The sequence below is a fragment of the Halyomorpha halys genome, unplaced genomic scaffold (genome assembly GCF_000696795.3).
Source record: "Halyomorpha halys isolate HHAL.00 unplaced genomic scaffold, Hhal_1.1 Scaffold1088.1, whole genome shotgun sequence".
NCBI lineage: Eukaryota > Metazoa > Arthropoda > Insecta > Hemiptera > Pentatomidae > Halyomorpha > Halyomorpha halys.
The window spans coordinates 154,682-169,315 of record NW_027107060.1 but is presented as its reverse complement, the minus strand read 5'-3'; the positions used below and the strand labels follow the sequence as shown (position 1 = coordinate 169,315).

Genomic DNA, 14,634 nt, shown 5'->3' with positions numbered 1-14,634 from the left:
TGTGAGTGTGTGTATGCGTATGCTTGTGCGTTTATTTTCATCTAACACGATTTTAGGAATATTTATAAACATTTTTTTAAAAATGATTTACCATATGGGTTTTTGGCTACTGTTGCACTTTCACTCTCGAGTGGTTCACTTTCTCCTTCATCATTAATTGCTTTCACACGGAACTGATAAGCATGTCCTTCCTGGAGGCCCTTAACATCCAGTTCAGTGTCAGTTGTCCTGCCTACAGGAACCCATCTTCCTGTAGCCAAGTCAAGTTTTTCAACAGCATATGCAGTAACTGGTTTCCCACCATCATCTTCTGGTTTTTCCCATTTCAATTTACAGCCACTTGCTGTTACATCCTTTACTTTTAATGGTCCTTGAGGTTTTGATGGTGCACCTGTTAATATTTAGAAAATTTGTTTAACTAAAGTTTATTACTTTAAAAATAAACCTATGAATATTTATAGGACAATATTAAATAAAAATTTCTATTTCAGTACAATTTATTATATAAAATCTTTAGTAATTAATCATCGATATTAGAGTTTCACTGAAACTCCTTAAGCTATTCACCTATGATTCTTGACTAAGGGGTACTTTGAACCATAAAAACTTAAAAATTGAACCCCGTAAAATTTTCATTGATTAATTAATTATATTAATAACTTAATAATTATTATAATTAGAAAACAATTTCTTACTGATGAATAGTTAATATAGCATAATAATCTAAATATATATTAATGAGCAATGTACCAAATGTGTTATTATGAAAGAAATATTCATATAAATAAAAAATAATTACCCAATACTGTCACTTCAACTTCTGCTTCATCCTTTCCATGTTGATTTTCAGCTATAATTTTATATATTCCTGTTTGTTTTCTTACAACATCAGAGAGAGTGAGTTTTGAATTGTATGGGATGTTCACCACTTCGGTATTATGTGTATTTAGTACCTATAATAATTAATATTTAATTTAAATTTAGCTTAGAAATATATAACTTTTTTTCTTCATCTGACTGTAATATACCTCCTTATTAGAAAATATCCATTTCACATCTGGTGGTGGTTCTCCACGGATATTAATGTCAAATTTGACCATTTTACCAGCTCTTAGTACAATATTTTTCAAATTTGTCCTATCAATTCGAGGTTTCACTGGAATAAACAAAACAATTATCCATTTAGTACATTTATTGTTTTGCTTTAATATTTGTTGTTATATCCAAAGTTTTCTTTAAAATGATAATTTATTTTTATTCTTTTTGGGAAGGAAAACACAAAGTTCTCATCAATAGAAGATTTTTAACTTCATGTCTGTCAAAATAGAATATGATGCCAGGATGAAGAATATCTTTTTGCAATTCAAAATGTTATTCTAATTTTTTAAGATTCATTTTCAATCAAGATTCCCCATACTCACTCATTGTTTTAGTATCATAAGTATCCAACTTATAAATAAATTATTTATATAAAATTTAATTAGAATTCTAATATTTCAAAAGTTGCTCTGATGTTTCATTGAGGAGACTGTAGAAGAAAAAATCCATGACCTTACATAGTACAAGGTGAGTTAAGAAAGAAAAGTGGGTGAGGCTATATTCCCTAATAAGAAAGTCAAGGATAATCTTTTTTTTTACCCTGTGATTCAAAAACTCTAAAAATATTAAATATTTTTTTCTGAATTTCTTAAAGAATTAATTATTCATAATTCTGTTAAATATATAAAAGTTAAATAAAAACATACATGCTTTGTGTTTAACTTTATGTAAATCTGTATTATCTGAGGGTTCTGATGGTCCAGCTTTATTTACAGCAACAACTCTAAACTGAAACTCAGCTTGTTCTTTAAGATCACCAACTTTCCCTGTCAGGACATCGACAGGAAACTCAGCAGCAAATTCCCAGTCTGGCTTAAACCTGCAGAAAAACAAAACTATTTTGAAAGATTGCTGATTGACTGTGGGTAATAATAAATTGTCAGGCTAATAATAAATTAATTATAATAAATGGCTAACAATAATAAATTATCTTTTATCTGGCTTTTTTTTATTTTCACCCCCATACTTACTTTTATTACTTTATATTTACTATCCATTCTTTTCCTTTTACATTTATATATCTTAGTTTTGCTTCATATTCATATGTTACTTCCAGCTTAAGTCTACTTACATTAATTACTTTATTACTAAAGCTTTTATGATATAATTTACACACCTCAATACCCTATTTATTTTGTATATTGTCTTTTCTTCATCATTCATATTCATTCTTTTAACTTTATTTCTTTTGTATATTCTATCTGTGTGTGTGTGTGTGTGTGTGTGTGTGTGTGTGTGTGTGTATGTGTGTGTATGTGTGTGTCTGTGTATCTATATGTATATATAATTTCTTCCCTCCTATTAGGTATATTATCATTTAATGTTTGCCTATTTTTAACTCCTTTAATTCTCTAATACTGTTTCCTTTAAAATTATTTTCAAATGCGACATATTTCAACTGTCAACCTTCACTACTCTATAATATCCTATCAACAGTCTACTTTAACACTAGCTTCTAGTCTGTTAGGTATGTTTCCTATCACGTTCATTATCTTCCTTTATTCTTGGTGGCCAGCCTTTTAACAGTTTGATAACCGTTAATGGTCCGGCCAACTCCCCTCCACTCCTACCTATAACAATTGGAAGACTGGCTTCACCTGTTTATAGACTGTTATTAATACCTGGAGTGGATCAGCATAGAGACAGTTGAAATGTGTCTTGTCAATGGCCAAAACTATCAGATCAGACGTTTTGCTGATAAAAGTTTTCTTTGCTCTCTAACAGTCTGAACCAAATTTATGGTTAAGTATTGATGAAATTGTGAAGCATAAATTTGTTTTATTTAAAATAAATTAAAAATTATTAAGATGGTAATAAAAGTTTAGAAAAATAAATGCAAATAATAAAATGATTTTAAAAATGAAGGGTCCAACAAATATCTACCTATCTTTCTTCTCTATTATATATTTCTCAATTGGAGCTCCACCATCACTTTTAGGTGCTGTCCATTTAAGAGTTACACTTTCATTATCATAATCAGTTATTTCTGGTTTTCCTGGTTTACCTGGTTCGTCTAAAACATAAAAGGAATTTACATAAAATTCTAATATTTAAAGTATAACTATACTTTATGTTGGTTTAACACTGATACTTAATGAAACAATAAAAACATGTTATATTATTATAAATAAACTTAATAAAACTTGTACTCTTTATCTTCAAAATTTATGTATATTTTAGAATGCTGAGATCTCACAGTTTAAATAATGCAATAACTCCATTCATAAGTGCTATAGTTTAACAAAGGAAGTGTCTTTTTACCTTTATATTAATATTTGGATAGTTTACTTGTCTGTTAAGCCTATGCCTCAAAGTATTTATCATCATTTACTGTCATTTAAACTCTTCCTGTGCACACATAAATATATGTAACAATAGAACCTGACATCATCTTCCAGGACCTAGAGGTCCTCTCTCAGGAAAATATCTCACCTAATCTAGAATCCAGAGATTGGAATAAACTTTAAATCTGTTCTTTTATCGACTCCAACCATGGCATCCTCAATTCCCATCTACACAATATCCTTAATACTCATCGCCCTCTCAAAACCTCTACCTTCTCCCACCTGTCTGCACCTTAGATGTGTCATGAAATTGCGGATCTACAGGGGAGGCGTGATGGTGCCCAAAGATGCTTAAAACATACTAGACTTCAGAATGACTACCAAACTTTTGGGGACATTGATACAAATAAGTAACAGGCAAGCTAAATCTTGCTACTTCCATGAAGCCCTTTCATCAGCTCCTTACTCCAAATCAAAATGGTTAATCCTCCAAAACTTTTCCTTTATGAACCTTCTAGATACCCTCCCTAACTACTCTTTTCAGTTTTATCTAGTAAATTAAACCCTCATAATATTTATTCTTTTTCAACCACTTTTCCACTTCTCTCTTCCTTCCTTTCCTCTACGGTTTCATTTGATGACGATGACTTTTATTTTACTTTCATTTTTTCTACAGAACTTTTATCTACCATAATGAAATCACATATTATTTTATTGGTCCAGATAGTGTTTCAGCTAAATTACTAAAATTATATCTCCCTGAAATCCTTCCTTTCAGTCAGTTCTTTTCATCTACTATTTCTCCCATCAGAGCTCAGCATTTACTTCATTTTGGAAATAAACCATTTTTATTCCATACAAAAAATTTAATTCTTCTCAAAACCTCTACAAAAACTTGTAAAATCCCAAGTTTCCAGTTTTCTTGAACTTGATCCTCTCCAATCTGGTTTCTGACCTGGTTATTCCCACAATCTGCCTTCAGTCATTTGGAGCATTTTCCAAGATCCAAGATCTTAATCGAATCAGTGCCAGGGAAAATTAAATGAATTAAGATTAAATGCAAGAAAATTCCAGGCCATTGTCATCAGTTCTAAACCCTTCCTCAGATCCAACTCAAACTTTCCAATCCTATATCTAAATAATAAACTTCATCACTTTCTCCTCCTCTTTTAAAAACCAAGGGATTATCATTGGAAAAATCCTCTCAAAAAACCTACATATTGCCCACATATCCTGACAGTCAATTTATACTTTATACTACTTCATCACTCCCACCGCCTCTTTCCCAGACCTACATATAGACTTCTAATATTTTCCCTCACCTTCCTCCATTTTGACTATGGCTATGTGATGTGTGGAGAACTCTTAAAAAATACAGTTGTAAAGTTAAAGTTGTAGCTTAAATATAATTAATAACTACTTTATAGAGCACTTAACAAGTTTCAGTATGATTCATAATGGAGTTCTTTATGTTCAGTAATGACAAGATACATAAGATTATCTTCCTAAGAATAGTACTTTTCATGATATTCCCCAAAAGATATTCACAAAATGCTATTCCTCGTTATTTGGAAAAAAAAATATTAGGGTTTGAAAAATGTTATCTCAGAAAGTATTTAATTTAACATGTTATATTAGAGTTTAAATTTTAGAAAATTTACTCAAAATTAGTAAATATTTTAATGATTTCTTTCAAATGGCTGGTAATATTCAAGGTATTGAGAACTGAGTGAAAAATTAGTGAAAATTTTAGTTTTTTCATGAATAAAATGAACTTCTAATGAATGCATTTGAAATAATTAAATGTTTATTTTTCAAAGACATTTTCTATTCCTGTTGTCTAGTCTAGGTAAAAATTTTGACTATTTTCTAGCAGCAAATGTATATTTGCTCTTGAAAAACGGTAATATTCTTCAAAAAACGGTAATATTCTTCAAAAAACGCAAATTTCATGGGAGTGTAAAGAAAAAAAAAAGCAGGAACTGACATAACCATGTTTACTTCACTGAGAATGAGATAAGAGTGTGTATAGCTTTGCAAGAGTGGTAAAGCAAATAAGGAACATCAAAAAAGGAAATCCAGTACTTATTGGTTTGCGTGGCATAAAATGGTAAATATACCAAGAGAGGGCATTGGATGAAAATATATATATTTAACCTGCAAATTCTTATTAATAAAGAAGGATACTTTTATCAATAAATAATGATATTGTTTGTACTTACCAAATGGATTTTTAGCGATTATAGATTTGTCTGTAACAAGGGGCTCTGAGTCTCCTTCATCATTAACAGCTGTAACTCGGAACTTATATTCAGCCCCAGGTTCAAGTCCTGTAATGTTAAGTTCTTCTTTGTCCCCAGGAACCTTTCCCACTCTTGTCCATTTCCCAGTTGCGAGATCAAGCTTTTCTACTTCATATTCCCTAATAGGACTTCCACCATCATCTGTAGGTTTTTTCCATTGTACCTTACAACCTGTTTTCGTTACATTGGAAACCTCTAAAGGACCTTCTGGTCTACTTGGTTTACCTGAAAATGAGAACAATAATAAAATAAGTAAAAATAATGACAAAAGTAATAGAGTACCTTTGATTCCAATAAAACCTTAATACCTACTCCATATTCTTTTTTTAAAATAGACAATACTTTATCACTATATTAGTATTTTCCAACCCATAGAAGTCTGTGAACAACTAAACCAGAAATTGATACAAGTGCCAACAATCCCAAAAAAATCAATTCAACTAGTATTTTCACATCAGAAGTGGCTATGAAAAGTTGTTGTAATGGACAATAAGGGAATCACTTTAAATGTAATCAGTGCTAAATTTGTGGGTAATCATTCTAGTAGTTTATCAAAATGTAAATGGGAGTACTGTTTTAGGCCTGACCTTGAAGTTTTGGGTTTTGATGATGTTGAGCTGGCAAAAATAGTTATTATTGTTGGGATCAAAACTTTAGCTTTGTTTGGCCTTTTAATTTATTTATTAAAATAATAAGAGATACAGATAAAGTCAAGATTAACCTCAATATTACAAAAAATCATTCTTACCTAGGACAGTAAGTTCTAAACTCGCTTCATCTTTTCCAGATTTATTAACTGCTAAAAGAGTGTATTTTCCAGTGTCTTTTCTGACTGCATTAATTATTGTAAATACGGTTTGATAATCAACATTTTCAATTTTTATTCTTTCAGTAGTTACCAAAGGAATATTATCCCTCCAACTCCAAGTTAAAGTTGGTGGTGGTTCACCACTGACATCTACTGTCCATTTATATGTCCTCCCAGCCTTTATAGTCACACTCAGCATTCCTTCTCTATCAATTCTTGGCCGTACTAAAGGTGAAAAATATCAAAAATTACATAATATGAAGTAATGATGTAGAATTAAAATTACTTTAGCACTAATAATAACAACACACAAGCAAGTTCTGGCTTCCTCGTTTTTCTTTCTTTTTTTTTTACTTATTTTAATTCTAAACAAAAAAAATAAGTAAATAATAGAAAAATTATTAAAAAAAAAAAAAGAAGCTTAATAGTTATTTGTTGAACTAATATTTAGGAATAATAATAAAATAAGAACATGAAATCACATACATATTAATTTAAAATAGGTTTTAAGTTCCCAGGACCTGCTTCTTCTTTTTTACTTTAAACTATTCAGTACTTTGTTGGTGATTAATCAACCTTCAAAGGATTAACCCTTTACTAACTGCATGCAATGATTGAACTGCACTTTGTAATTTCGATTAAATAGTGTTTGAACAAGTGATATTCATACGAACTTCTTGGTATTCTCAACTGAACATCTTGTGAGCAAGTTAAGACAGGTTCGAGTCAACTGGGAGCAAGTTAAAACCGGTCTGATTCAACTGTAATTATCTTATTAGTGTATTATATATTTATGAATAATTTTATAAAGTGTAATTGATTTGGTCGAGCAGATTTGTTCAACCTACAGCACGGCCAGGAAAACAAACCATTGGTCACCAGTAATTTTTTCCATAGAACTAGATATTGCTGAAATAATTTCACAATAGGTTTATTTTCGTAATGATATCCAAAAAAAACCTGCATAATAAGGTAATATTTAAAAATTTAGGAATACAACCGATGGAAGGAAGCTTGAAGGTAAATGTAAAAATCTTTTTACAGTAATGTACTTTTACAGTAAATGTAAAAATCTTTTACATCCCGAGAGATCTTTCAGTATTTTTATTTAAATATAAGGTACCTGAACCAGAATATCAATTTTTTACCAGTGTGGATTATATAAGAATAATAAAACAAGTGTGAGATTTCATAATTGTATCCATCAGGTATGACATGCAACTTCTATTATAAAAATAGAAATGATGATGATGCCTTGGTTATGATTATGTGTTATTCTATTATAATAGGATAAAAAAATAAAAAAATATAAAGCATTAATTATTCATTATAATATAATTATCAGGCAAAATTTTTGAATTGAGAATTACTGTATGTTTATTTCATCATAGGACCTTATATAATAGAAAAAAAAAGAATTAAAACAACAGAATTGGTTATTTAACTAGTAATTCAATAAAATTACAAAGAAAAAGTAGGAAAAATCAAAATGTGGTGCTATCATTACCATGTGCCAAGTAGTGTAACTCAACTTGGTATGCCCCACAGAGGGTTAAAGAAATAGTAATACAACTGATAGATATCTATAGCCTGTTAACCATTTTGAGGAGAGTACTCCACATATTAAACATAAGTTCATATGATGGGCAAAGTGGATAGCTATTGAAGTAATTTTTTTCAGTAGATAGGTAATTAGTAGTATGAAATGGGGTTCATTAATACTATTTAGTATTAGAATATTTATATTATAAAATAGAAAATTTAGATAAATAATTATTAAATACTTACAATGTCGGTGTTTGCATAAATGATTAGCTGTAGGCTCACTAGGCTCACTTGCACCTGCTTTATTATGTGCTCTTACTCTAAACTGATAAATCATGTTTTCTTTAAGACCTTCAACTTTTCCTTCACATTCAGCATTTCCAGTATTCACAACCTCAACCCATTCAACAGCAAATTTATCTTTCATTTCAATAGTGTATGAGGTAATAGGACGCCCACCATCAGATTCTGGTTTGGTCCATTTAAGACAAACACTTTTATTGTCATAATCAATAATATCTGGTTTTCCTGGTTTCCCAGGTTCATCTATAACAGAAACATTTTCATAAACTTAACCTATCAACAAACCAAATGTATTACAATTATTAATTGCTAACATCAATTTGTATATATTTGTACATATTCGTAAAATTATATAATAATGCTCCCCCAATTACCAGCATTTATTCACAGTACATATAAGTCCTACCCGAGTAGAAAATGTTTAAACGACGAGTAATTTGAAATTTCTCTATTATTATTTTCTTTGTAAGTTAACACACCAAAGAGCAAACAATTCTTCTTTAAAAGGGGCAAATGTTCACTTTTAGATTGGAAAGTTTTCAAGTTTAAGGAAATTTCAATAAACATCTAACTGACTATGCAGTTAGTTATAAAATTGTTGTCTCATCTTTACAAAGGTATATTAAAGAAATTAAATAAAATTAATAACAGGATCATTAACACATCAATTATATTTTTGTTTCAATGAAACTAGTTATTGTTATCAGGATAAATAGATGTGAAAGTTGATGTTGAGAGGAAAAAAAACTGACTATGTGAAGTAAAAAGGCATATGGTTCAGCGATCAAGCAATACAGATTTTTTGTGCTATTATATGATCTGAAGTAGTAATGATTCTTACCATAAGGGTTCTTTGCCAATATTGCATCTGATGTTTCCAGTGGCTCTGATTCACCTTCTTTATTCACAGCTTTGACTCTTATTTTGTATTTCTTTTTTGGAGTTAAGCCAGTAACTGTGAAAGAGGCAGGACTTTCTGGCCCAACCTGAAAGAAGAATGAAAATAATGTTAATCCTATATTACATATAAAACCTATGTTGTCTCCAAAAAGGAATATTTCGGAATAAGGCCAAGAACAAAGTAGCTAGTACAACTGGTCACATTTACTATGCATAGTGAAGAAGTCACCTAGAATATTTTACCAAGCATGACTGAGATGCCCTATTTGATAGGAGGCCAAATTCAGATTGAATGAATAAAAAATAAATTTACCTTGGAAAACTCAAAATGACACCAGAGATTCACAGAGTCAAGTTGGGTACATGTAAATAATAACTAATAGAGTTGGTAAAATAGATCTTAAATTGGAAAATGAAAAAATCATAAGCCCATGGGTCGATACATCTAATATCTATTACCTCACTTTTGTCCACTCTGCCACTCTAATCTCAAATTATACATTTAAAATATTAGCAGATAATATCAAGCAACTTGTGCCTGTATTAAAAAAAAAATTACTACAATAATAAAAAAATAAGTGAAAGTAATAGTGAGATTAGATAGTCTGCATTAGTATTTGATATGAGTAAAACTATTTCAAAACTTACTTCCCCAGCTGGCACCCATCTTCCTGTTTCTAAATCCATTTTTTCTATAACATATCCTGTTATTTCAGACCCACCGTTGTCTTTAGGTTTTTTCCATTCTACTTTAATATGGTTTGCACGAACTTCAACAGGTTCCAAAGGCCCAGTTGGTCTAGAAGGTTTATCTAACATAAAAATGAAACATATGTTTCAAATCTAACATATTAAAAAGCTAAACAAAAATAAAAATTACTATACAGTATCTTGCAATTGGTTATTTGGGTTTATGCCTTAGAAAGTACAACTAAAGTTAGAACGACAGGTTATCAAATAGTAACTTTTTCCAACAAGATTGTGAAAGCAAAAGTTTTTTCTAAATTAAAATTAATGTTACTTCTCACAAGCTTGAATCAGATTGACCTGTTTTTGAATATAGTATGCCAGAACACTATGCACTGCTTTGTCACACATTTACCTTACCCTTACTGTGTCTTTAATTGTACTATTATTAATATCATACAACTGAATAATTTTAATTCTATAAAATAAAAAGTAAAATTTTTGTTTATTAATTAGAGAAGTGATGTTTTTTTACTGATTATTTATTATTAAAAATATTTTCCTGAATTTTCATGGATGAGGTTTAGATGAAAGCTTGTGAAATGATTGTATAAGCAGATATTATTATAAAATATGGATATTGTTTTAAAATGAAATTAATGACAGGGAATCAAAAAATGATAATAATAAAGAGGCTAAAAAAAAACAACAGAAGTTCAATGTTAATATTAGCACAATCACTGTCAATATATATCCCTAAACACAACTTAAAATTGGAGAATTTATGCATTAAATAAAGCCTGTTTCTCCATTTCAAGACTAATTTAAAGTAAACTTATAAGCTGCACCCCCAAGTTTATGTAGTATAAGATCAGTAGAAGGATGGAAAAACATGAACCCTTAAAAATAAAGGCATAAACCTGCTGGACAGGTTTGGAAAAATAATTTTGAGAAATCCAGCAGCCATATGTGAGGATGGCCATTGGGGACAAAAAGAAAATAGCAAACTGTTTCGGCTCTACAAGGAATTCAGCATCTCCTCTGATATCAAAACACAAAGATTAAAATTACTTGGCCATGTTATGTGAATGAGGGATTGAAAGAGTAGTAGTCAGTTTACCTAGAGTTTAGAGTGTTATGAAAAGGATATTAGGATAGAATTTTAACTATCAGACATGAATGTATGAGCCAAATCTTCCACTGTTTTGATCCATATGATCATGATGATTGAGACTGTAATAAGTTTAATACTGAGAATGTAATATAATATTTGATCATGATGATTGAGAGTATAATATATTCTACTATTTTTACAGAAGAAGCCAGGTTTCTGATACAGTTGTAATGTGATGAAAGGTGTGAAGGAAGTAATATGTGTGATTAAAAAAAAAAACAATAGTTAAACAATACAGATTGTGCAATTTATAATAAATTGTAAAAAAAATATAAAAATATGAACCAATAAATAATAAAAAAATGTATATATTCTTTGTAGAAAAGAAAGAAATAACAGACAAATATACTTTAAAATAAAAAATGAAATAAGGTGGAAATTACTATGTTTACCTCTTTCAAATGCACCTCTTTCCACTCAATGTATTGTCATAAATGTCATGTACACATCTGACCCATGTTTCATTTTGATGTTTTAGAAACTAAACACTTAAACTGCTGTAAATACTCAAATTTATTTTCTTTAAAATCAATACCATTTCTACAAATAACCATATATTTATTTGAATACCTTGTTCTATAAAATATTAAACAACTTCTGGTGGTTTGTATATTCATTATAGAAATTGTGATTATTGTCTAAATCAAATTAACTCATTAAACAATAATTATTTAATGGAAAATGTTTATCAGTCATATAATAACTTCTTCCCTTCTTATGCTTAAGTTTCCATCTTCTGATACTATTCTCATTCAGTTTTAAAATTAATTATCTTTAATAATCTTTAGCATATCAGACAATTTACTTGTTACTTCATTACAACTGTCCTCTTTAAGATAATATGTGTACATCTATGTCATAGAATGTATTTTTATCCGTACAATTAAGAATTAAAATCCCTTAATTATTGCCACTGATATTCCATGAAAAAAAATTTTAGGTTCCTCATGGATAAAAGAATCCTGAATTATTAATCAGAAACCTGGGGGACTAGTTTCTATCAGGGTGTTTTACTTCAAAGAGATGATGACATGATATATGTTGAACTAATAATATGTGATTGCATTAACTTTAATAATTACAAAATTATTAAAAATAACATACCCAAAACAACAACATCAGCAAGACTTTCGCAAGTACCAGAACTGTTGGTTAAAGACAATTTATACTTTCCACTGTCAATTCTTACAGCTCGTCTCACCGTCAAAACAGTATTCATTTCATATTTATCAATGGTGATCCTTTAAAATAAAATATATAAAAAACTAAGTCTTCATGTAATAGTGACTTTATACACATTGAAAAAAAAATTAAGAACAAAATTGTTAATTTAAATAATAATTTTTTTCAATGAAATAATTGAAAATATTGGAATATACTTATATATTTGCCACATAATTTTAACTTATTATAATAGATTATTATTATATCAGCTAGTAATATCTCAAATCTATATACTAGGTTAATTATATAATTTAAAAATAAAGTATAAACATATTTTTAAAGTTAAATAGATTCCATTAAAAAAAAAAAAAATTGATCAGGGCATCACACAATAATATTATATCTTTAATATAAAATTTTTTCATTACTTTTGATGTTTGGCAAATTATATTGACAATAACTTAAGGGACAAAATCATTATTACAAGGATTAATCCAAGGTTATAGGTTTATGAATCAACTGGAAAATAAAAGTAATACAAAAAATACAGAAATAGGCAACTACAAGAATGGTCACAAGGAAGCACCATTGAAATGCAACTTATTAGATTAAAATGGAGCACATTTTATAAAGATTTATCATCTCTATTTTCTAGCACTAAGTTAATATCGGTATAACAAAATTATAGTATTGTATTGATTGACAGATAAATATATTTTTTGTAATTATTAGAGAAGTGAAACATTGTGCTTTTATGACAATCCTTTACTTCATATAGGATGAACTGGGATTATCGTGTCTAAAAAATGCAGTAGGTGATTTCTAGTCATCATTTGCAGGATAATAGTTTCAGCTTCCCACTCATAAACGTAGTGGAAATTCAACTCTTATGAACAAGTCAAATAGGTTACAGTAAGGCACACAAAGTTTCTGCTATTGTCCTTGATAGCAGTTTAACACCACTGAAATTAATTTTATAGCTTCAGATAAAACTGGTGCCATTTTTTGAATCACTGACACATTTATCCCAGTTCACCCTATACTTATTTTTTAATATAGGGTAGTATAGTTAATTACATCAATATTGAATTATGTATTTATCACTTACTTATCATTATCATCGACTATTTCTTTTCCATTCAAAGTCCATTTCACTTCTGGTGGTGGCTCTCCTCCATATTTAATATCATATTTGATTACTTGGGTTTTTTTCACAACAAGATTGGTTAAACCTTCTCCAATAATAAAAGGTTTCACTGTTGAAGAACATAAAAAATGTATTATCATAACTATAAATAAAAAATTGAAATCATCAATATACTTGGTGAGTAAATAATTATGCAGATTGCTTCATAAATGAACAATGATAGGTTGCTTTGCTATATGCATATTAACTATAAATAACATGATTTTAGTCAAGTTATTTATGTAGTCAATGAACACTAATCGGTTCATTACTGAACTTTAAGAAAAATATAGAAAAGAAATTAGTAAAAGAAATCTTGTGAAGAAGAAACCCATCACACCCATCGTATACATTTTTAAAATATTTTAATTATTTTATTGAGTGAGTTTTATTATTATCATAGAAAAAAATGATATATTATGTAATTTGTTTGTGTCAATCATGCATATGTACTTTTTATAATCTTTTAAGGGTTTGAAAAAAATGAAATAGGCATTACCAAATCTGCACTTAGCAATTATGGGCTTTGTTGAAGAACTAGGTTCACCAGGTCCTGCTTTATTAACAGCTCTGATTCTGAATTCGTATTGAGTTCCTTCTTTCAGTCCCCCAATTGTACTAGCAGTAACATCGCCATCAATAACTTTGCCTTCTACCCAATCTTTTCCAAATTTTTCCTAAAAATATATATTTATAAAACATGTTTTGTTAAAAGAGTTCTAAATAAAATGAAATAAAGATAAGTTGGGTTCCATTATCACCAGCTGTATTTGTAGATCAATACTTATAACCATCTACATCTCATTGCCATTTTACTTTAACATGGCAATATACAAAAGGACAAGGTGGTTGAGTTATTATATGACTGTGGGGCTATAGTATACTGTTGTTAAAAAACAAATATATGGTGTGATATTACAAATGAAGCTTGGAAATCAGCAGGACAAGGTGATATAACCTCAGAAATGCTAAACCTAAGAGGAATGGAAATTTTAATACACTTCCTGGAGTTAGTAGACTCCAAGGGATTACGGAAGTGTGACTCATTAATCCATACATTTAAAAAAAGGAAACAGCAGAGAATTTCAGAATCATCAGAGCTTATTTCTCTTTTGAACATTTTCAGCAAAACATACATTAAGATTCGAGAGAAGAAGTTGTCAAAGAAAGTAGAATTGTGA

At 29.3% G+C, this 14,634-nt stretch overlaps 1 protein-coding gene across 1 annotated transcript in view; it reads right to left on the bottom strand.

Moving 5' to 3' along the window:
• bent (projectin protein bent) overlaps nucleotides 1-14,634 on the bottom strand; it is a gene marked incomplete in the record, with an annotated part of 246,334 nt that overhangs the window by 92,549 nt on the left and 139,151 nt on the right. The window contains 13 exon segments of the mRNA XM_067045412.1: nucleotides 92-391; nucleotides 800-953; nucleotides 1,029-1,156; nucleotides 1,746-1,918; nucleotides 2,983-3,112; nucleotides 5,606-5,911; nucleotides 6,435-6,719; nucleotides 8,283-8,585; nucleotides 9,184-9,328; nucleotides 9,891-10,054; nucleotides 12,208-12,344; nucleotides 13,376-13,523; nucleotides 13,953-14,130. Of these exon segments, the coding sequence (XP_066901513.1) occupies nucleotides 92-391; nucleotides 800-953; nucleotides 1,029-1,156; nucleotides 1,746-1,918; nucleotides 2,983-3,112; nucleotides 5,606-5,911; nucleotides 6,435-6,719; nucleotides 8,283-8,585; nucleotides 9,184-9,328; nucleotides 9,891-10,054; nucleotides 12,208-12,344; nucleotides 13,376-13,523; nucleotides 13,953-14,130 (2,551 nt within the window).